Raw genomic sequence first — 22,003 nt, forward strand, 5'->3', positions numbered from 1 at the left:
ATCTATAAAGCCATTGTAGAGGCGTACCCAGGCCTTGATATATTACTCAGCAAAAACCCGCGGTTCAAACATCCACGTATGCCTTCTATTAATGTAATACCCGCTGCGCGGACGTCTAGGTTTAACCTAGGACCTATTATGACTGGAGAGGCTTCTATATCTGAAACCTATAAGGTACTAGACGACATTTTTCTCCATCAAATGAATCTACAACGCACCGATAAAGCATTTGAGGAGCGACTGTTTCTGATCTATGGTGATCAAAAGACCGCAAAGCTTATTCGGTCATGTCAGGGAGAACGTACTGAGTCAATATCCGCCTATGATAGCCTGCGTTGGGCTCTGCCTATTCCAGCTCTTTGGCACCTAAAGCTGAACTACCTGTATATGGTTATACGGTATCACTATGGTGGCAAGCAATCAGCCCAAGAGTACTCTACGCTGTACACCCACATGAACCACCTAGGTCGAAGAAATATCCCAGCCGAGCGCGCGCCGTTTCATCATATGGAGGAGCTAATTCTCCATAGCTTCGACGCTCGTATCNTAGCGTTGCTCCATACTCAGATTAAGGAGTCTTGTAACACCAAGTCGCCTATAGATATCAAGCGGTACCTTAAAAGCCTATCTCCGCAACGTCTATTAGCAGTGGTCGAGGATATCCGCACAGCGGTTTTCGGTCAGGAAGTCTCTCGGGCGGCCAACCATGCCAGCCAGCCTGCGGAACCACGGCAAAAGGGTCACCTTAAGCAGGCTGGCAGTGCTGCATCCTCACAAACACTTTCTAAGCCTGCTGATGCAGAGTTTCTAACGCACGTCCGCTTTTTACAACTGGTAGAGACGTACAAGGTCCTCAAGCACGCCATCAAGCTTGCGGATATTGGCCTGCTCAGCCGCGTGCTCCCCCGCATTTGTATCTATTTCGCAGGTGGTCGAAACAAGAACTATCTACCAGAGATGTTACGTTTCTTCCAGTTAACTTCAACAGATGCTTGTTCCCCTGAGCTCCAGCAAGCTATCCTAGTAAATAGTCTAGTGAATATCCGCGGCGAACAGGATAGTCACTACCCGATAGATCTCGACAACGAGCTACTTAATGGGGAGCTAAAGCAGCTTATGCACACTCGTGGCAATTCGACATTTAACCTAGACTCACTCTTCCGCTGGAGCATTCATATGACTAATTATACAGGGCCACTACGTGCAAAGTTTGAGATCACGTTCGGCGAACGGATGTCTACTCGACATACTGTTAAATCTCCTGCAGCGGATATTCAATCGCTTGCTAATGCGATTGCCGAAGGTTCTATTATCCGCCGTCAGGCACGGCGAGCAAAGATGGAAGCGCCGCCTCTACTACAACTAGGTATTGAACGACTTAATCAATCTGCCCTCAACGAGTTCAATTCACGGCTAGGCGGTGATCTTTCCGCCGTGTTTGATGAGCTTGATCTCCATGACGATGATAATGAGCTAGATGGCTTCGTACTCCCTGCCGACTTTGCTCAAACCCAGCTTCAACCTGCGTATGAGTTGCTCGATGAGTAATACAAGATATTAGCTATAAGCTATTACTACAACCGTTCAATATCCGCTATAGTTAGTAGCACTGGTACATATTCCCAAGTAATTGATATTATTAATTAATTAATCTATTTAGTTCCTGGGCCGCGCTTGCTAGGGGTGTAGGGTATAAGGGGAAGGGGGGGCGTCATCCTAATAGATATCAGCTACTATGGTTGCAATATCCGCTTGGCGGATATAAGGTAAACTCACCTAGTATTAGCTAACCCCGCCTGATATCAACTAACCTCGCCTAATATTAGCCCGCTGTATACTAATTGGCGTTGCCGTTGATTTCCTGTAGTGCTCTTCGCATACGTTTGCCTCTGTTTAATCGCGCCGACCGCCTTTGCGGTACCAATAAAGACGTATCCAACTGGCGGGTTGCTGGCGGCATAGATGTATCTNACGGCTGGTATAAGGGTAATGATGGAGGAGTAGGAGCTGGAGACCCAAGAGTTGGCGAAGGCATAGGTACATCCTCTTCCTGAGTTATTGGCAAGAGGTCTATGGCTGACTGTTGACTAGCCTGCGATATATCAGCGCCACAGTGAGGCGCTGATTGCCACGGCGCTGATATTTCAAATCTCCTATCTGAAACCTGCGAAGCCCGTATAAGAGCCTGTGATAAGCGCTCATCCGCAGCAGCGTGCTGCTCTAACGCTTGGGAAAACCGCTCTGACATCTGCATAATTAACCCAGAAGAACCTGAGAGTTGCCCTATTTCTTTCTGTTTCTGCTTTCGTTCCTCATCTGCTAAAAGCTTAATAAGGGACGGAAGCTCCTCACCGAGGATATCAGGATCCCACTCAGGCATTGCTTGCCTTAATGATGCCGCATCTGGAACCCACCCTATGTTACAGAGGCGACAAAGCTGCTTATCCGGTATAACACAATTAACTGTAGGCGTCCATAATGTATCCTGATACCTGGCCTCCGCCCATTGCGTAAACCACTTCTGTATATTGCTTAACATAGGCTCCCGGCGGGTTTTCGCAATATCCGCACTATGGCTAGTGCGGATATCGTACTCGCAATCCATGAATATTGCTGGGTTGCAGTTACTGCAACACAAGTCTTTACTAACAGTAGACTGTGGGTCTCCATAGTGTGTAAGTTGTATTGCTCGTAAGCATACCTGATCCTCATTAACTAGCCGCCATAGGGTGAACGGCAGTTTACCACGCAACTGCGCATTAGTCAACCGCTTCTTTGGGCGTAGGGTCGGTACGATAAGCTCTTCAGGTAGGCGTACTGTAGAACCACCAGGGCTTAACCCACGCCCGCTTCTTGTATCTACCAACTGCTCAGTACTGACTGACGCTATAGATGAAGCATCGCCCGCAATATCCGCAGTCTCTGCGTTTTGTCGCCCGCGGATATCATTGCGCAGCGCGCTTGCGCGAAGATCGCCTATACACTGAGGTTGTGTATGCTTAGAACCACCTAATTCATCGCAAGGACCCCGCCAGCGGCTCTCAACCATAAAGATTGCTTCGCCTGAGAGGCCTTCTCCTCGGCCTGCCCGGCCAAACCGCTGTGCCAGCATATTACAGGATTTGTGGCGAGGCATTCCATATTGGATCGAACGGTAGATATCCGGGACATCTGCACCGTGTGCTACTGCATCTGATGCAACGAAAATTCGAATTCGAGACGTTGGGCGCGCGTATTCGGCGTACAAGCGGTCTTTGTCAATATCCGCAAGCGTTGCGTGGTAGCTCTGCACCGCTTCTCTAGCAACAGCAGCATCGTAGCCGCGATGGATCAACCAGCTGCGAATAGTATTACGACAGGCAGCTATCCACTCCTTAGAATCAAAGAAGATGATCGTCTTTGGAATCAGCTGAAGTTGATCGAACTGTTGGCGGTATGTCTGCTGTGCGGATATTAAGCGGCTTCTTGATTGCTCGCCTTCTCCTCGGTCACTATTACTAGCAGTGTGCGAATACACTGGAGCAGCAGCAATAGTAAAGTAAAGAGCTCGAAAGTCCTTCTTCTCTGGCGCGGTCATGACCCTCCGTATAATCTTTAGCTCCGGCCGATCGATTGGGGTTTTAATAACTTGTATATTAGGTTTAAACCCAGCCAGCTTGCATACAGTCCGAAACGTAGATGGGTCTAGTGTTGCGGTACATGCAAACCAAGGCTTATCAACTAAGACTGAACGTACTTTAAAGAGTTGTGTGTACGCTATACGGAAGGTCTCTCCCCAATCAGCAAGCAGGTGTACTTCATCAACCACCACAAGGGCAACATGGGAACGAAATATCGGGTCTATCAGAACCTTATGCAGCTTGTCACTAACCAAAAGCTCTGGGGAGATAAGGATATGTGTGTAGCTGCCCGTGCGGATATCCTCAATCAGCTCGGCGGATATTGTTTTCTCCCACACATGAACAGGTCGAACATAAGGTAGCTTTGCAATCTTTTTTACTTGCTCTGACCCAATCGCGTTAAGTGGAAGAACAATAATAACAACTGCATTAGGTACAAGACATGGTAGTGCTTGCATTATCATACTCTTGCCAAAAGACGTCTTTGCCACAAGCATGAGATCTCGCCGCTCAAATATCAGCACCCTCAGGGCCTCGAGCTGCTCCGTATGACCGCGGTACGGATATATCTCCGCAATAGCTTCATCTAGCTTGCTTATTTGAAGTTCATGAGAGCTGCTCATAAGCTGGGGTAGCTCCCTCCGCAGGCTATATAGCCGTGGAGACCGCTGGGGATCCATTTCAATATAATCCCCAGCCCATTGCGTACTGCCAGCTTGTTGATCTGCTTGACTGGCTTGTGGTTTGCGACCTCTTTGCCTTATTCGCTTTGATGGAGGCATTGGTGGATAGCGCTTAAAAGCAGCAGAGGGAGAATAGAGGGTTGGATAAAGGCAGGGAGGACTTAAACACGTTGTAATAGATAGATCTTAATGGGTTTTAATCATTGGATTATGGATATAATGGATGGAGAGTGGGTGGTTGAGATTGACGCGTCGTTGGTGCGGATATTGCTGATTGTTCACTTTGGCAAACCGCGTCACGGCTATTTTGAAATTAATGTCAGGAACGGGAAGGCGGGGAGACTTCTTACGTAGACCATTTGATTCGCCGGAGCCTAGTGTATAATCGATGGATTTTTCAAGCTGCCTAAACTTGTCGTAAGAATAAGAAGTGAATATCCGTAATATCAGCCATGCGGATATCGCGACGTGCTTTACAAACGTCGGCCAAAGTGTCTCAGACCACACAGGGACAGATGGCCTAAACTGGTTTAGTGCCATCGGGCCGGATTTATCCGGCGTCCCATGTGGTCTGAGCATGCTGAGACAAGTCTGCGTTGGCGTGAGCGCCTGATCACCTGACCCTTTCGCCAATAATGATAACAGGGCTAGGATTTGGGTCGTGCTTCACTCTAAGCAACGCTAGTTGAAGGTTATTTATATCAAAATACATTCATTTTAGGGTATTACCCATCATTTATTAAATGATCTATTTTGGTATACTATATAAGCTCAGTCCTTTAGAACCCGACCACCCTCTAAACTCAGGCCATTTTATATAAATTAGCGATCTTTTGCCCCTATTAAAAATAATAGATAATTAAAAAAAGTTAAATATTAAAGTTATAGTTTATATAGTTAAGCTAAACTATATATTAAGCTTTCAAGTTTTAAGTTTTAAGTTATTACATAATATATCAGTTTTTTTACAGGGGTAAAAACGCTATTTTGTATGAGAAACGAGTCCCAATACCCATCAAATCTTGAATTGAATATCAACCTCAAATCTCATGCAAATGAACCAATTAGTAACCCCCCCCCCCAAACAAACAAACACCAGTGACCTGACAAGTAATGCAACGCCTAATGCTCCCGAGTATGCGCGTAGCACAATAATGGTCTTGTAGGGTTTGCTTTCATACCCGCGAATGTGATTCCCACGTTGTTCCCTCCAAACGTTAGTATAACAAGGCTAGACCTGCTCCACAAAGTTTGAGGCCTTGTATCCTTCTGATGGCCGCCTCTTCTTCTGTAACCGTTTTGATTGCCGCTTCTCTCCGGATTCAAGATCCCTATCATCGCCCGCTGGTGGCGTGGCTACACTGAATGTGCCTGGCCGGAGAATCTCGAATCCTGAGTTAACTTTGCGTAGAACTTCGGAATTGCGATGAACTTGTGGTACCGAGGCCTGCTGTGAGAGCTCGGCATCCTCTTCTTCGGTATGCGGTCCGCGGGGTTGATAAGTATCTGGTAACGGAACGGCTTGCTTTGCTGCATTGTTTGGATAGCTGTCTTGACTTGAAGGCCTCACGGGAGTGCTTTGGCTAGGATAAATTTGAGGGTCAAAGGCAGCCGAGAGAGGAGGCGAAGGTGTTGTTCGTCGAGGGATAAAGTAATCGACTGGGCCAGCAGCTGTGTTCTCCGGTTTGCCTGATTCGACTATACTGGCCCATTCGCCGCTGAAACCAGGTTTACGAATACGTGGAGTAAGTTGACCAGTTTCAGCGACATGGGACAGGCGATGGCTCTGGAGAAGGTCAAGATCTACCCTGGGATCAATTGGGGGCGCCGACGCAACTCTGGGACTAGGGTATGCTGCTCCATATGGCCGGTCTTGTTGAAATCGAAGTAGTGACGATGCGTTATAATCAGATTCGTCACTTTCATCACTAGACTTGCCGGAGGATGCAGAGCTTTGCTTGCTACTACTAGGTTCACCAGTTGCTATGTATTCTATCAGTTCTTTTTCCCAAAGTAAATACAACCGAGGAAAAAGAAAAACCTTACCATATGAAGCTCCAGAGTCCAAGCCCTCTAGAGCATTCAACGTTGAAGAGTGTCTCAGGAGATTAGGATTACTGTATCTTGACTGTGATGTTTGCATGGCTTGACGTCCGCGGGCGGAAGTGCTGAGCCTTGGAGATGATGGTCTACTCTCCGGAAGTTGCTCAGCAGAGACAGCTCGGTCGAATGAACTCGCCCGACTAGAGGATCCATGGACAGGCTGGGGCAATTCTAATTCTATGCTGTCGCAACTGGGGCTTGTGCCATTCTGGCGGTTTCTCGGTTCATTACAGATTGATGAGGCACTGCTGGGGACTGGAGTATTGTTTCGTGAAATCCAGACACCGTCCACTTCGATTCCACTCTCAATTGCTCTTATACCGAAAGGTATTTCATCCTTCTCCTCTTGGACTCCTTCGGGTGGCTGTTGTGCCTCGAGCACCTCTGGTTTTTGAGCAGCCTCGGTCGCGGCAACCTTGTTGTACTTTCGTATCTTCCAATGTGAGTACTTGAGCTTGCAGAGTCCGCCGATGATTGTGACCACCTATATAGTTAGAATGTGAGGTATGAATATATTTGAACAGGACGTACTATGCCACAAGCTAGAACCTAGTAGCAGAAGACATGTTAGCAATAAAATATTTCTGACGACTATTTTGGGAACGTACAAAGGTCATCTTCTCCCATAACGCCCAGTCTTGAAAGAATTTTCGCCCCATAGCTAACTTCGAAAGAGATAATTAAGGATAATGGGGCAGCGATAGTGACAGACGGTAATGGCTTGACGATCGGATCGTTGTAGGTAATTAGGAAAGAGCGAGTGTGTCGAATATTAAGGTGGTGAGATTTAAGTGAGGGTTACCAGAGACCATTCATGTAGAGAATGGAAGGATAAGTTTGGAGATGAAGTAACGAGTGTTTGCTCTCCCGGCAGTCAGGTTCATGAGTGTCTGGTTGCTTGGAGGCCTGGTCTGGAAGGCTCGATCACGGTAAACCCGGATACTATTCAGCTGCTGACATCGGTATCCAACCCAGGATCCCGCCTTAATTCCAGATGGAGAAAGTACTGAGGCCGAAGAAAGCTACACTGCTAAACGAACGTTCGGAATGATTGTTATGACGTGCGCCGTGTGGGCAGCCTGCAAAAGAGAGCGACGGTGTGATTCACTAGAAGAGCCAAGAGCCCAAAAGAGAAATCGATTGTGTCACAGATGAATCAGAATCGGGTGAACTTGTGGCTAGACGTAATGCTTGTAGAACTCGTGCATGGGCTGCTGGTATCCGTTGCTCGGGGTGGGTGGAAGCACAGGAAACTTGGTGAGTCTTTGGGTCAAAGGGAGACATATATCGAAGCCAGACGACCATGCCGCAACTACCAAGGAAAAAGGAAAGAATGAGGCTAACGTGAAAAAAACGAAGCCGAGCTGAAGTGGCACCATGAGGCAATTTGAAGGCACCTAGGGCGTCAAGCAGCTGTCTAAATTCTAAATTTGTCAGTGATGAGCCGCTTCTGGGCAAAAGCCGCCTTTGGGCTCTAGCCACGGGTTCGTAGTCAAGGGGTGGAGGTCTGCGACAGGGGCATTACTCGCCGCATCTCTCGGCCTTACAGGGCGTTGCCTTGGAACAGGTGCGTTGTTTTTACATGATGATCGTCCGCTGCGCGGCACAGCAAAGGGCAACTCTGGCATCTATTGGAGCTTCGAAGCAGGTACACGAATTCACTGACGCCGTACGGGACGCTCTCAGCGAACGGTCTCTTCACGGCCTATCCGGGGTTGCTCTGCTTTGCAGATGCGAGGTTTCGGAGGCTCTCACTCGGTGAAACGACTGTGGAACTCATGCGGGCATGGTCACGCAAGTGGAAGATATTGGCTTTTGACGTGTCCTGAAGTGCGTCCGCTTGGCTGGCTCGCCACTTCGCTAGGCGCCCCTCCCTGGGGACAAGCGGGACCGTTTGATCACCGAATCGCGTGCTGCCAGGGCAGTCCTGGACTGAGCTTCTCAACCTCCCCTTAATCTAATCATCCGATGACGCCTTTCCCGAGGTCAAAAGAGACCTGTGCCACTCTCCCGTGGATCGTCATTCTCATCTCTCTCTAGATTTAAGAAACCGCCTTGGACAGATTCAGTGCTACAAGCATGAGCATCCGTCGCACCGGCTGCAGTTGCTGAATCCTTAGTCCTTCGATCGACATAAGGCGCTGCATTGACACATTATTTGCCTCTCAACTGCGCCGTCTTCGAGAGGCGTAAGAGGTTACCTCGGCGCGCTTTGACTCTACATGGTCACGGAATGGCTCGTAATAATATCGAGGCAGTCAAACATAGCTTTTGTGGAACCAAAAGCAAGTCCGCCGCACCGCTTCCAACACACCGCTGGTGTGCAGCACCCGAGATCCTCTCCATGGTACTGGGAGGTGAGAAGCAATATCGTCGAACACGAAGCTTAGGTACAGTATCATCTGACGAAAGTTCGTCCAATAGGGGTGTTCGGTTGCAACTTCAAAATCAATCTCAATTAGAATATAACCGATCTGGAGCTCAAATCTGAATCTGGGGCGATTGTTCGGTCAACCCTTTAGAATCGGAACCCGGCCACAAAACTTTTGGTTTCTCAAACCGCTAAAAAAAACCGCTAAAAAGCTGCTAACTTTTGGCGTATTATTTTGGCATTTTGTGACCGGTGAGAGGAATATTAAAATCCTAAGGCCATGCAGGTAAAATTACTCCGAAATTAATGTATTCTGAGGCCTTTAGATTAATCTGAAGTTGCAACCGAACATCTTAGTACCCCAACTCTTGCTGGCGTCTTTTAGCGCAGGACCTGGGAAATCTCAACGTGTCCTACCAGTGCACTCACGAGCCAGGAATCTAGAAGCTGGAAGACGCTGAATAGAATATCGCGTGGTCTGAGTAACCGGCCTACATTGTACTCGGCCTATCAACGCAACTAATCTCACGCACGTGTCCGAATGATCCTATCATCAGACAACAAAGCAGTCTCCCTGATACGGCTAACAATACAAGCCGATATTTTTACCATCAGCATCCCTCCACCATCATACTCAGTGTACGGATTTCTGAGGCATAATGATACATACTTAAAGGACCAGACTAGAGCATATGTTTCCAGCTTGTCTTTGAACCCTAAGCGGACTCTGCGAGTCTCACGTTCCTCATTCCAGTTATCAAATAAACTTATAGTATTACTGCAAGATTCCGGTATGAATGAATACACACCCCAAGTTGATGCATTGTATATTCAAAACCATTACCACATATGTTAAGATTCTTGAAGTCTACAAAAATTAAACGTAGAAGAAGTACAAAGAAGACTTAGAGGTGCCCCTCAACATGAGCATTAACGCAAGCTTCACCTTGGAGATGATCAATTACCATCATGTGCTGATAGTTGGTTTATGAAGAGTGCTAAGTAAATATTTTGGAGGCGTTTGTAGCGTTGGGTTAATGACCTGGGTGCAAGTCCTACCGCACGGATTCCGCTGACAATTTTTACCGTCAGCATTATTGGTGCTGCTCCAGAGTTGCAAACCCTATCAAAAGCATGCTGAAGGTGGTGTGTAGATTTCGGCGGCATCACCTGAACGACTGTATCAATTGGCTGCCATGAAATGAAAATTTCGTTATCACACTCTGAATGATCACCTGCACAACGCCGAAGCACTCTGTGTACATCACGAGACAACCTCGTTCCCAAGTAGAGCAACCTGGGATTTGGGACAATAGTCATCCGAAAGTCTGCTTCGCGTGGATACAACACCAAAAAGTACAGGACGGATGTCAAGATAAGATATCGATCAAGGGTCCATTCTCCATGTCCGCAGCGATTGCCCAACTCCAAATGCAGGGACGCGCGTGACGTATCTAGTGCGATACGTTTGTTTAGCCGAGCGTATCGTAATACCAATGGTATTGTTATATCAAGAGTCACGTGTTTGGCGAATAAGCAGGAAAAAGAGGAGCTTAGTACCTAAAAAGGCTTAGGATGTCTACCTCGCGACCAAATAGGGCCCTCTCCTATACAAATTCTCTACTGGTTATACCAATATTGGTAGTAAGTGCTTAACGATGTCGTCAAAGTTAGGATATCGTAATATTACACCAATAAAGTTTGATCAGGGGATATAAATCGTAATATAAATGATATTGTTATATACCCCAATATAGTATGAAGGAGATTTGACTCCACGGGTCTTTGCGCCTCTGCCGTGATCTCCGACCCGCACCGTTCCACCCCGTACGAGATATTTCTCCAGACGTTATATGTCTTCGCGTATTTGAAATTCGAGTGAGCCTTACTCGCCACCGCCAGCGTAGCCATCCGATAGTGCCCAGCGATCTTTCCTTTCTAAATTCGGCAACTCGGAATCTGGAAGGGCCGCTTGGTTGATTTCATGACGACGCTTGCACTGCCCTGCTCTGCCTTCTTTTCACTCTAACATTGACAGCCCAAGTTACAAAGAACATTGACAGCCTCATCAGTCATGCCTATCCGCAATCCCTTCCGGAAAACCGTCGGTGGTGTAGAGATCAACGATGAGAATCGACCGCTCTCCCGGGGCGGGGCGGATCGAGGATTTCAGAATACGCCTGTCGCAGGATCCAAACCGATGGACATTAAGGAGCCCACTGAGTACAAATTAAGTGGTAAAGCCTCTTTCTTTACCATCGTTTTGCGAATGCGCCCCGCATTGCACATATCTGCGGCGGTTGGAACGTGCGAATTGGCGCTTACATGCAACAGAAATCAATGACAGTGGAGTCTATCTTCCAGTACGATCGCCCTCCTACCCCTATACTCGAATGCACATGCATGAATGGAAACGCTGATGTTCAGCCTCGTAGCCGTCGCCTCCGGAAAAACCGGGTTTTTGGCACAGCAGATCTAATCTCTCGACCACGTCGTCGAATCACCGAAGCCTGATGAGTGAAAATGAGCCATTCAGCATCTCTCGCGAGTCTTTCGACTCATACCGGAGGTCATTCGTATGTCTAGCATCTTCATGCGCTATGTATGTGGCTAAATAATGGGATCAGGACATCTCTGCACGTTCTCCAATCCCAGACGTAGACTGTCGGCCTCGCCAAAGCCTTGATTCCCGTCGAGCAAGAGTACCGCGATCGTCCCTGAACGAGCGTCGCATTGACACTCCAGATGCGACGGCCGAGGAAGGCTTTGAAGAAGTCGGTTTGAACGACGAAGTCAAGCCAGTAAAGAAGCGCGGGCTTTTCTCAAGGTTCGGCGATAACTCCGACACACCAGCGAACAGCAACACTGAAAACAGGCCGTCTTCGAGCCATCATACTTTCCATTTTACAGGCAGGAAGCGGGGACAAAGCGGGCAGGGTGCAGAATTGAGGAACATGCCTCCGCCCAACAGCAGCCACAAAGAATTGCCCGTAGAGGCCCGATGAATTATGAGTCAATGGCTGTATTAATGGTAAAGAAATGTTAGGAGGGAAGGGGTTGGTTTTCCTGTGAGAATGAAGGCGTTTGGATGGATCTATCAATTGGAACAATTATCTTCTGTACGGCTACCCGGAGCATCACGGTCGTTTCAGCAGCATTTTTCGGGACATGCTTCTGGAGTCTCATCGCTATACCTGTAGTTATAAATTAATGGAATCATAATGACTTTACTAATAGATGCTTTTGATTTGTCTGTGCGAAAGCAAATTAGTTCCGCGACCTCCGCCTTCTTGGCGCAGGCAGGAAATCTCTCACCGCCTGGAATTTTTCGTGATGCTTGAATTTTGCTGAGTTCCACAAACAACCGACCTCGAATAAACGCATACTTCGCAGAACCACAATGGCTGCTGGACTGAAAAGAAAACAAGCTACGGAAGATGCCAAATCTTCCAATGGTGTCAAAGCTAAGAAAGTGAAAGTCCGCGACGCAAAGCCTGCTGGGAAAAAAGAAATCGTAGTCCCCGCCAAGAAGGCATCTAAGCGTACACCCGTATCTGAGTCTGAGGAGCTGGTGGAATCAGACACGAGTGAAGATGAGAACGGATTCTATGGCTTTGCAGCGAAAGAGGAATCTGAGCAGGATAACAGCGACTCTGACGAAAGCGAGTCTGAAGCGGACGTAGGAGATGAAGGTCGGGAAGTTAAGAAAGCCAAGGTAGAGAAGAAAGATAAGGTCAATGGAACAAAACCGTCTACGGTAGAGGCGTTGAACGGTATGTTCGTACGTTTTTATGGCATTACGCATGGACTAATATCTTACAGCTTCATCGTCAAAGGAAGCACATGCCAAGCAGAAGGCGCTCTCGAAAGAACGAAAAGCTGCGAAGCCCAATGCAGATATCATAGCACGGTCAAAGCAACTGTGGGAGCGGTTACGACGCAAGTCTCACGTTCCCAAGGATGAAAGAGACAAGCTTGTGGAAGAGCTCTTCGAGATTATTACTGGGAGAGTAAAGGATTTCGTATTCAAGCACGACTCCGTGCGAGTCATCCAATGTGCTCTGAAATATGCGAATATCGAGCAGCGGAAAATGATTGCTAGGGAATTGCAGGGCGAGTTTAGAGCGCTTGCGGAGAGCAGATATGCCAAGTTTCTGATTGGCAAGTTGCTTGTTCAAGGGTAAGTTCCATCCATCACTTCCACAGATACTTAGGATGCTAAGCTCGCATGACAGGGGCACTGGGATCCAAGAGATGATTGTTTCGGAATTCTATGGTCATATCCGTCGCCTGATTAACCATCCCGAGGCCTCTTGGATCTTAGACGACACCTACAGAGGCATGGCGACTCCTGAACAAAAGGCCATTCTACTCCGCGAGTGGTACGGTCCGGAATTCGCCATATTTAAAGTAAAGAAGGGAGGGCCTATTACCTCCGATTTATCCAAAATCCTTGAAGAATCGCCTGAAAAGCGCCAACCCATTATGAACTACCTGCACAACCTCATCAACCAGCTTATCCAAAAGAAGCTAACCGGCTTCACTATGCTTCACGACGCAATGCTGCAGTACTTCCTCACCTGCAAGCCCGGCAGCAGTGAGGTAACCGAATTCCTCGAGCACTTAAAACCAGATACTAAAGAGGGCGAAGAACCCGATATGGATCTCCTAAAGAACCTTGCCTTCACGAAATCGGGCTCGCGCCTCGTCTGCCTCGCCTTTGCGCATGGCAACGCCAAAGACCGCAAGCTACTCCTACGCGCATACAAAGACACCATGGAACTCCTCGCCTTCGACACCCACGCCCACCACGCCCTACTAACCGCGCTCTCCGTAATTGACGACACTAAACTCTCATCCAAATCGGTCTTCGGTGAACTAATCCCGCAGGATGCCCCCGCAGACGCGCTGCATGACAAGATCCTCGCCCTGGCCACTCGCCTTGACGCCCGCACCGTCCTGCTCTACCCTTTTGCCGGTTCCGCCAAGTGGCTCTTCCCAGATCCGAACGCCACGAGTCTCACACTCCTAACTGAAGTGCACGCCATCCGTGCGTCGACTTCTAAAAAAGACCCCGCGGTGCGCCTGCAGGAGCTCGTCCGCGCCGTATCCGCGCCCCTCCTCGCCGCCATCGCCGCCCGCGCCCCCGACTTCGCCACCTCGTCTTTCGGATGCCAGTTCCTAACCGAAGTCCTCCTCGGCGCCGGGGGCGACAAGGCCGCCGCGCTGGCTGCTGTAGCTGACCTCGCGGCCGGTGATCCACGTCCTGAGAACGAAGCGCATATCGCGAATTCAGCGGCTGGGTGCCGCATGCTGAAGAGCCTGGTGCAGGGCGGGCGGTTCGACGCAGAAGCGAAGAAAGTCGTGCCGGTAGAACCGCAGCTGGGGTTTGCTGAGCTGCTTTGGGGACGGGTTAAGGGCAGGGTTGTAGAGTGGGCGACGGGACCTGGCGCATTTGTTGTGGTGGCTTTGGTGGAGGCGGGTGGGTGGGAAGGGGAGAAGGAGGTTTTAGGTGCGCTTAAGGGGCAGAGGAAGGCGTTGGAGAGGGCAGCCGGAGATAGGCTGGATGGTGATGATAAGGGAGCAAAGAAAGGGAAAAAGAGGAAGGGCGGAAAGGGGGAAGAGGAACTGAAGGGGAAGAAAGGGAATGCAGGAGCGAGGCTATTGCTACAGAAGTTGGGGTGACAGTCTAGATTTGTAATTTTACTAACTTAAAGGAGCTTTGTGGGCTGCTAGCGACGTAGTTATGAATGAGCAGGGACTATTGCTCGCCGTATCGAATAGGTACATAATCACCTGAACGTTCTAGCGGTTTTCGAGACCCTTCTTTTAAAGTAAGTCCTCCAGCTCCTCCACCCGTTTACCGAGCCCTTTCATATAGTCGCTCAATTCCTTGTGGTTTTTGAGTAGCTCGGACATAACGTCTTCTACGTGTTTGCCCGTTGCGGCCACCTGTGCATGTGGAGTGTCTAGCTTGTCGACATGAGCACCGAACCGCCCATCCATTCGATCGGAATTGCTTTTGATCGGCTTTTGGATCCCAGTGATTTCAGACGGTAGTGCCTCCAGCTTGTTGCCATGGGTTTTAACTGTTCCTTGAAGAATGGTTAAGTCCTTCTTCAAGGCTTCAACGGCGGCAACTCGAGCTATATCAACACCCTCAAATTTATGCAACTTGATGTTCAAGTGATTCTGCACGGCATAAATGGGGTCCAGCGACGTCTTGAGCTTGCTGTCGACGGTTTTCTGAACATTGGAGCTGATCTTAGCAACAGTGTTCTGAAGTTGGGTTAGGTTGTTGCTTGCGTCAGTATTGACGCTCCTCTGAACCCGCTTGAACTTGGAAAGATCTTCAACTACGTTCTGGACGTTGTTGACCATGCTGCATAGCCCTTCTCGCTGCTTTCCGATGGCTTTATTCAATTCGGCGTTGATAGAAGATTGCGAAGTCTTTGTCTTTGTCTCTGTAAGTTTGTCGGAAACGATGCCAATGTTACCCGTTAATTTGTTGTTGATGTCGGATTGGGTTCTTAGAAATTCCTGGAGTCGCTCATCTGTCCTTTTCTGCGAGTCACGGACTTGCTGTAATTCTTTGTGGTAAGTGTCCAAATCACAGTCGAGATTAGCTATATGACGGCCCAGAGTAGCTTTCATTTCCGACTGCTTAGAGCCGAGTGCTTCTAATTCGCGCGTTTGCATTTGGACGTCAGACTGAATTTTGTTGAATTGGTCTTGTAACTGGCTCGCGTGGGCCCCTAGGCGACTCTGTATTTGAGATATTGTAGCCATTTGCGCAGCGAAGTCGCCTACTCCCAGGGCCGCGATCTGGACTGCAATACTCTTGACCTCCGATGAAACGCAACGGAGAGCGCTCTCTAGCTTGCGGGTGGTTTGTGGTCGGTTTTCCGAGACCAGCGACGTGATCCGATGGAGATGATTGTTCAGGCGGGTTTGTACAGTCGACATTACGTTCTCGAGTTCAGTGAGACGGCCTNCATGGTTGCCAACGCACTCTTCCATTTGATTGATGGTGGAAGCATCCACAACTAAGCCATATTCGCCACTAATTTCTTCGTGGATACTCGGTCGCCGATCTGCTTCCTCGACCAACATCTAGAATCTTGTTAGTAGGCATACTGCAAGTTCGTAGGAATGCCAGGCGAAACTTACTCCATTCAAGAAAATTGCGGGTGTAGTAGTGTATTCTTCTTGAATGTCATCTTGGGGCCGCGGATTTCCGCTGGCGCCATCGTTCAGGTGATTCATATCCCGGGGCGTCTTTACGCTGTGAGGGTCTCTAGGCCTTTCCGAGAGAAACTCCCATTCCTCGTTGGGGCAGCCAAGGGGGCTCTCAGTGTTTTCGATACGCTTGATTCCGAATTCCGACTATCGGGCAATTAATACACAAAGTATTGAACTAGGGTAAAGAGCTACATACCATGTTGTAAGGTTGAATTTCCTAGCAAGAGCAGTGTTGGTGATAATAAAGTAAGCAGGTTGGGAGAGCAGTTATATAGGGAAGAATTGTGATAGTTCAGAGCGCTGAGTAGACTTTGTAAACTCAATATTAAGGTAACGTAAGAGTCACCATTTGTCGAGCCGTTCAAGGCAAGATAATATTTAGCTACCGAGTATTCCAGATTGCATTAACCAATTTTTTCAAAATTAAACCGGAATCCTTATTGCTAAAATTTCTATTCATTTCTATTCAGAACAAGTCTTCATATATTTCACTAAATGCAAGATTAACTACCGGTTCAAATGACAGATGCCATACACTGATATGTCGTTTCTGAAATTCTTTTACAGCAAATTCTTCAGCATCACGGTGCTGGAAGCGAAAATTCAACAATTCATAGGAAACTTCCGGTAACGAAAGTATATTTTTAAGCTACACATCGACGAACTTTACCGAATTTGGAATTTGGAATTTAGAAAGGGGTTAATACAAAATCCACCTGCAAAATTTCGTTTATTTTTAATATCCACCTGTCAACCTGGAGCATGTCTGCCTAGTGACTTGACTTTGTCAAGACTAGATTTGGATCCTTCGTAGGCTTCAATCCTGTTGCCTACCTTGCTGTCTACCTACCCACTTCTTGGTGCGCTGCTTCTTTTTGGTTTGGCCACTAGCCACCGGCCCGTGCACCAGGTCTCTCTCGGACCTCCATCCTCTTGGAGTCTGTCAACAGAATCAACCACTATGGCATCTGAAGGGGGACCAGACGCGGAATTTCGTGACCCAAAGCGCGAAAACCATCTTGAGGCCTTGAAAACTGCTCTAGGTGTCGATGCAATACAAAGCCCAACAGTCTGCTACAACCCGTGAAAGAGAAGGCCCTGGAGTATTCACTTAGACTGAAAACATTTTTTAAAGCTTTGTCGACAGTCACAGATTAGACATGTTACATAATAGATAGCTTAGGTGTTGCGATATAGGAACTCCACTCCTCTTTATCACGTCAGCACTGTAGCAAAGCCAGCTTCAAGAATCAAGCTTCATTATCTCGCGTACTACCGTCACATTAACTTCGGCCGTGTGGCCCGTGGCAAGGCGCTTGACCACGAGTAAATCGCATCCAGACGCGAATTGTCTCGTTATTTTTCTGCCTCACCAATTTTTGTTGGCATGAACACGGTCCTTATTTGTGTTTAGCTAGTGCGACCACCGCCAAAAGAAGCGGCACCCATCCCTAAAAACGGAGGTGAATGTCCCCGGACATAGAGTCTCTGCGGGAAAGCTGGCCAATTCGGACGGACACTTCCTGCTCACTGAATTTCTAGACGTTAACGCTCATACAACTGAAGTGGGTAGCGGACTCTCATTTGCGCAGAAACTTGCATTGCTGCACAGTGCACCTACCTCAATACCTGAAGGCTGTAATCAACTAATGCCCGGGTTCCACATCACGACATACACCGGCCGGGCCAGGCAGGGCAATACGTTCCGCCGCTCGTGGGCCAAATTCTATACTGATAACCGTCTTCGCGCGATATCAAGACTAATTGAAGAGGCACATGATACTGATGACGAGCTCCGCGGTTGGATTAAGAAGGCGGCTTCCGTTGTGCTGCCGAAATTACTCGGGAATGGTCACCTAGGCGGAAAGAGAGGAGTTAAGCCAGCTTTTGTACATGGCGACCCATGGAGTGGAAATAAAGCACATGGCAGGCTAGGCGGCAATGGAGGGGTTGAAGATGTAGCATTCGATGTGAGCTCCTGCTCAGGGTTGTTTTGGATAATGCGAATAAGCGAGCATAAAATATCCTTTATCCAATAGAAAATGCATAAAATATCGCAATCGATAAGGATAAAAGTGCCCGTGCGGAGCTTTTCTACCCCAACTGGTAAGACTCCTGGCAGAATTCGGCAGAATTTAGTAGACTTAGCAGAATTTGGCAGATATTGCAGATATTACAGATATTATAGATATTGCGGATATTACGGATATTGCAGATATTGCGGATATTGCGAATACTGCGGATATTGTAGATATTGCGGATATTACAGTACCTTTCCCCCCTAACTATATAGCTAAATACTTAGAGAAAAATTACCTATTTCTCTTATAGTTCTTCTCTAATGCTAATTCTTTAAATACTTTGTTTTCTTAAGAGTTTCAGAATCTATCTATATTCTCTCCCATAATACTATACAACGTTCTCCTAAAAAGACTTTTTCTAGCTTATCGCTTATTGCTAAAATTAAGAGAATTTTAATTGCTATAAGCGAGAGCCGTGGCCAGCGCTTTTGTTACTATTCTTAAGACCACCACTAAAGTGCAGTTATTGAAATCTTATATGGCGTCTTAGAGATAAAGTCCTTATACTTATCTTAACTTTTTAGTTAAAACATTATACTATTAAGATCCTTAGTAATCTTATTAAACTCATTAAGGTCTTAAGCTAGAGCTAGCCTTTTATACAACGATATACTTTTAGGCGTAAAACTCCTATTCTAATATCTTTCCTAAAGCTCTTTAACGCTATTAAGTATAGGCCTACGCCACTCCTTCTTCTAAACCTGCTTAATATATCTTATATAACGGGCTAGATAAAGAATAAGTGCAGCGGCGTAAAGGGGCAAGTTATCTATTTTATAATAATATCTATTAAAGGTATTCTAAGCATTTTTAATACGTTTAAAGAACTCCTTATTAGATATATACTCCCTCTATTATATAATATTAGCTAAATTAAGAAATAAAAGGGGGGATAAACTAACCTAGGATTTATTAAGGTACTTAATTATAATATTTATTATAAAGAGTACATTCTTAAGCGTTGCTTTATATTCTTAGCATTTTAGGGTTACCTAGTAAAATATTTAAAGAAAACTTTTTATTATATAAAGCGCCTCCTAGTCCTTTAGACTAAGATAGTCCTTTTTAAGCGTATTAATATTACGCTTAGTATACATATTAAGGGCAGACTCTTTTTTAATTACTACACTAAGTATAAAATACTAGCTATTCTATCTTATATAATTATTAAGCGGAATTCTTTTCCCTATAAGACTTTTAAACTCCTTTATATAACTAGCTAAGCTACAGGTATATATAGTAATATTATAAAGCTTTCTAAGTGCGCTAAGTTTCTAAAATATATTACTTTTCTCTTTCTCCTCTTTTAGATCTAACTTTTTTCCTTTTACCTTATCTTTTTTATATAACTTAATGTTATTAAAACTAATTAAGTTTTTAAAGAGGAAAGCCTATATAGTAAGGTTAAGAATATAACCCTAATAGCGGATCCGTTAGTAGATGGGATTCTATTTAATTCCTTGTTCCTAAAAAAGCTAGTCGCTTATTATATAACAAAGCTTATTATTTATAGTATGGTTATTAGATATAACAGTACCTAGCTTTTACATAATTCTATAGTCCTTAAGTACTAAAAGGAGAGTATTTTATTACTCGTCCCCGCTATAGGAGGCTACCATATAGAGGCTGAGAAGAGCGTTTATAAGCTTTTTCTAACTATTTATAAAATAGCCGCAAATTATAAGGAGAAGGTAATTATTTAGAGAGGTCTAGATATTAATAGAGAGATAAATACTTATTAGTGTAGACTATAGCCTCTTTTATATAATATCCTTTTGCGATAGCTATAAGTTATAAATCTTTTTACTAACTATTAAATGGGCTATAGTTATATAGCCGTCTATTTTAGGATTAATTAACTATAGAAGAATATAGAACTCTAGCCACTTAACTATCTAAAATAGTAAGTTTTATATAACAATTAATGTAATAAGGGCCTTATTAATAACTTCTTTATTTAGGACTACTTAAAGTACTTCTAAATCTAGCTCTTCTATCTTATTTTAAGATAACGCTTTAAGGTAAAGGTCTTTTAATTAATCCTATATTACTTCTTTTATATAACTAGTTTTAGGCTTAACCGTAATGCTATGCTTTAACATTAAGTGGTTTCAGAAGTTAGAAGTTGACTATATAGCGTATAACTCTATATAGTGTTTATAATAGAATAAAAGACGGGCTTTTTTATTTTATACGGGCTTATTACTGCCTAGTAGACAGGTATGCTCTTATGTTAAAAGAGCTAAGTGACCTCTTATATTTTTTAATTTAGAGGTATTAATAGAGTCAAGAGCTTCTAATTCCACTTCTGAAGTTATATTTTGTACAATAATAAAGAAGAAGAAGGCGACTGAAAATTTATTTGGGGTATGCCAAGACTTATCGCGATAAGATTTATCCAAAACAACCCTGCTCCTGCTATGCCCATTCCGAGTACGAATTGAGACTCATGAGGATGTTTGGTGGGTTTTCTGCAGGTTTCTTCAGTGAGTATCATCGTTTAATACCCAAAATGGAGCCGACACACGAGTATGAAGATAAGATGAAGTTGTATCAGATGTAGGTGCACTTCTGGAGTCAAAGTGTCCCATGAAATGTGGCTAACCCTAAGGCGTGATGTAGATACCACTGGCTAAACAACTGGCTGCTGTTTCGCGGTGGATATAGGGATGATGCTATGGGCTGCATGCAAGGCTTGTATGCTAAGTATGGAAAGGAAGACTAGGATAAATTTAGGGTTGAGACATCGATTCAAAGCGATTGCCACCTTCGGTCACATTATCATTGCTTTTGATATGACTTTTTGATCATGAAGGAGAGGCTAATTTTAAGGATGGAGCCCAAATGTTAATAAATTGCACAGTATCAAAATCTCGAATGGTAAGCGTTTTAACTTTAAAAGCGAAGCCGTTTCTCGTGTCATAGGTCGTACGCGGTAAGATAACATTTCTGGGCCGCTTCTAATGAGAATGAGCAGATCCTGGGAACATCGTGTGATAGGAGTATTATTTCTAAGTTAAGCTGCCGAAACCTTTCCTAAGTTTAGATAGCTTCAACCTCGTTCTGTGTACTTTGGGGTAATTGTGATCAACCGAGAATTGCTGATGACAAATGGACTAGACAGGTCCGCTATTCCGCAGAACTCCTTTGAAATCCTCCTGTCAGATAAGAGTGATCTTTGCAACCAAATATCCTTCTGGCTATAGGCCAAGAGTATATAGCATCAGCGCCCTTAATGACCTTTTCATTCAGATACCACCTAGAGACTGTAAAGCGAGAAGAGCGTTATATAGCCTTTTAGAGACCTGTAGTTTCTGCTTGCGGCGTTCAACATGAATATATGGAGTGCTTTATCCGGGTTTCCCACCTCTTTGGCTCGTCCACGAAAGTGCTCCAAAAAAATTCCATCCGCATCACTTTCAAGTTCTTCTAGCATAAAAGTCGCTAGGATGCGTTCAGTAAAGTCAACTAGGGCATTGAGGAAATCCTAAGTGGGACAAATTATGAGCTCACACGGTCTCTTTATCAGTGAAATTCGGCACGCTATCTTACCGCCTCCCTGCTGAGCCATTCTCCATCCTTTTCAACTTCCTCTAAGCGACGAATTACTAGTTTATAATCCCGGCGGGTTTCAGAATTCTCCAAACTTCCGATACGAGTGTGTACGTTGAAGATTTTGTGCGTAGAATCCTTGACGCTGGTCCATAACTCACGTACGACTTGCGAGAACTCGGAAACCTCTCTTGAGACGGTATTGATAGCGTCCTCTGCATTTCCAGGAAGCTTCTGTTGGGACAGTTTTAAGATCTGTTTCTCGATTAGAGGCCTTAGAGATAAAAGGTGATGTTAAAGGGCTACAAACCAATGCACTAGCAGCCTTCCGTTGCTGAGGAAGTGAGATCT

The 22,003-nt window shown here is 45.8% G+C and overlaps 6 protein-coding genes across 6 annotated transcripts; 3 read left to right on the forward strand and 3 right to left on the reverse strand.

Moving 5' to 3' along the window:
• Nucleotides 1-1,645: 1,645 nt before the first annotated feature.
• K441DRAFT_361039 (uncharacterized protein) lies at nucleotides 1,646-4,893 on the reverse strand. The gene is made up of 2 exons (XM_067641383.1): nucleotides 1,812-4,893; nucleotides 1,646-1,716 (listed from the first exon to the last, which is right to left on the reverse strand). Exon 1 carries the CDS (start codon nucleotides 4,400-4,402, stop codon nucleotides 1,838-1,840), a length of 2,565 nt encoding a protein of 854 aa, XP_067506882.1. The 5' UTR covers nucleotides 4,403-4,893; the 3' UTR covers nucleotides 1,646-1,716; nucleotides 1,812-1,837.
• A 641-nt stretch (nucleotides 4,894-5,534) lies between these two features.
• K441DRAFT_685160 (uncharacterized protein) lies at nucleotides 5,535-7,065 on the reverse strand (the record flags this gene model as incomplete). The annotated part of the gene is made up of 2 exons (XM_067651853.1): nucleotides 5,535-6,890; nucleotides 7,015-7,065. 2 exons carry the CDS (start codon nucleotides 7,063-7,065, stop codon nucleotides 5,535-5,537), a joined length of 1,407 nt encoding a protein of 468 aa, XP_067506883.1.
• Nucleotides 7,066-10,576: 3,511 nt separating this feature from the next.
• K441DRAFT_655201 (uncharacterized protein) lies at nucleotides 10,577-11,836 on the forward strand. The gene is made up of 4 exons (XM_067647809.1): nucleotides 10,577-11,014; nucleotides 11,112-11,140; nucleotides 11,213-11,353; nucleotides 11,405-11,836. The coding sequence occupies exons 1-4, from the start codon at nucleotides 10,852-10,854 to the stop codon at nucleotides 11,780-11,782; spliced, it is 711 nt and encodes a 236-aa protein (XP_067506884.1). The 5' UTR covers nucleotides 10,577-10,851; the 3' UTR covers nucleotides 11,783-11,836.
• A 312-nt stretch (nucleotides 11,837-12,148) lies between these two features.
• Nucleotides 12,149-14,637, forward strand: K441DRAFT_694008 (ARM repeat-containing protein). Its single transcript, XM_067652690.1, has 3 exons — nucleotides 12,149-12,550; nucleotides 12,600-12,957; nucleotides 13,013-14,637. The coding sequence occupies exons 1-3, from the start codon at nucleotides 12,178-12,180 to the stop codon at nucleotides 14,460-14,462; spliced, it is 2,181 nt and encodes a 726-aa protein (XP_067506885.1). The 5' UTR covers nucleotides 12,149-12,177; the 3' UTR covers nucleotides 14,463-14,637.
• K441DRAFT_655203 (uncharacterized protein) lies at nucleotides 14,358-16,306 on the reverse strand. The gene is made up of 3 exons (XM_067647810.1): nucleotides 16,216-16,306; nucleotides 15,948-16,163; nucleotides 14,358-15,890 (listed from the first exon to the last, which is right to left on the reverse strand). The coding sequence occupies exons 1-3, from the start codon at nucleotides 16,216-16,218 to the stop codon at nucleotides 14,607-14,609; spliced, it is 1,503 nt and encodes a 500-aa protein (XP_067506886.1). The 5' UTR covers nucleotides 16,219-16,306; the 3' UTR covers nucleotides 14,358-14,606.
• A 1,206-nt stretch (nucleotides 16,307-17,512) lies between these two features.
• On the forward strand, nucleotides 17,513-20,825 carry K441DRAFT_546624 (uncharacterized protein; the record flags this gene model as incomplete). Its single annotated transcript, XM_067642875.1, has 3 exons — nucleotides 17,513-17,989; nucleotides 20,493-20,659; nucleotides 20,723-20,825. Coding segments are annotated over 3 exons (747 nt in total), but the record flags the coding sequence as incomplete, so codon positions are not given.
• Between the last annotated feature and the right edge of the window lie 1,178 nt (nucleotides 20,826-22,003).

The sequence above is a fragment of the Cenococcum geophilum genome (genome assembly GCF_001692895.1).
Source record: "Cenococcum geophilum 1.58 unplaced genomic scaffold K441scaffold_9, whole genome shotgun sequence".
Classification (NCBI taxonomy): Eukaryota; Fungi; Ascomycota; class Dothideomycetes; order Gloniales; family Gloniaceae; genus Cenococcum; species Cenococcum geophilum.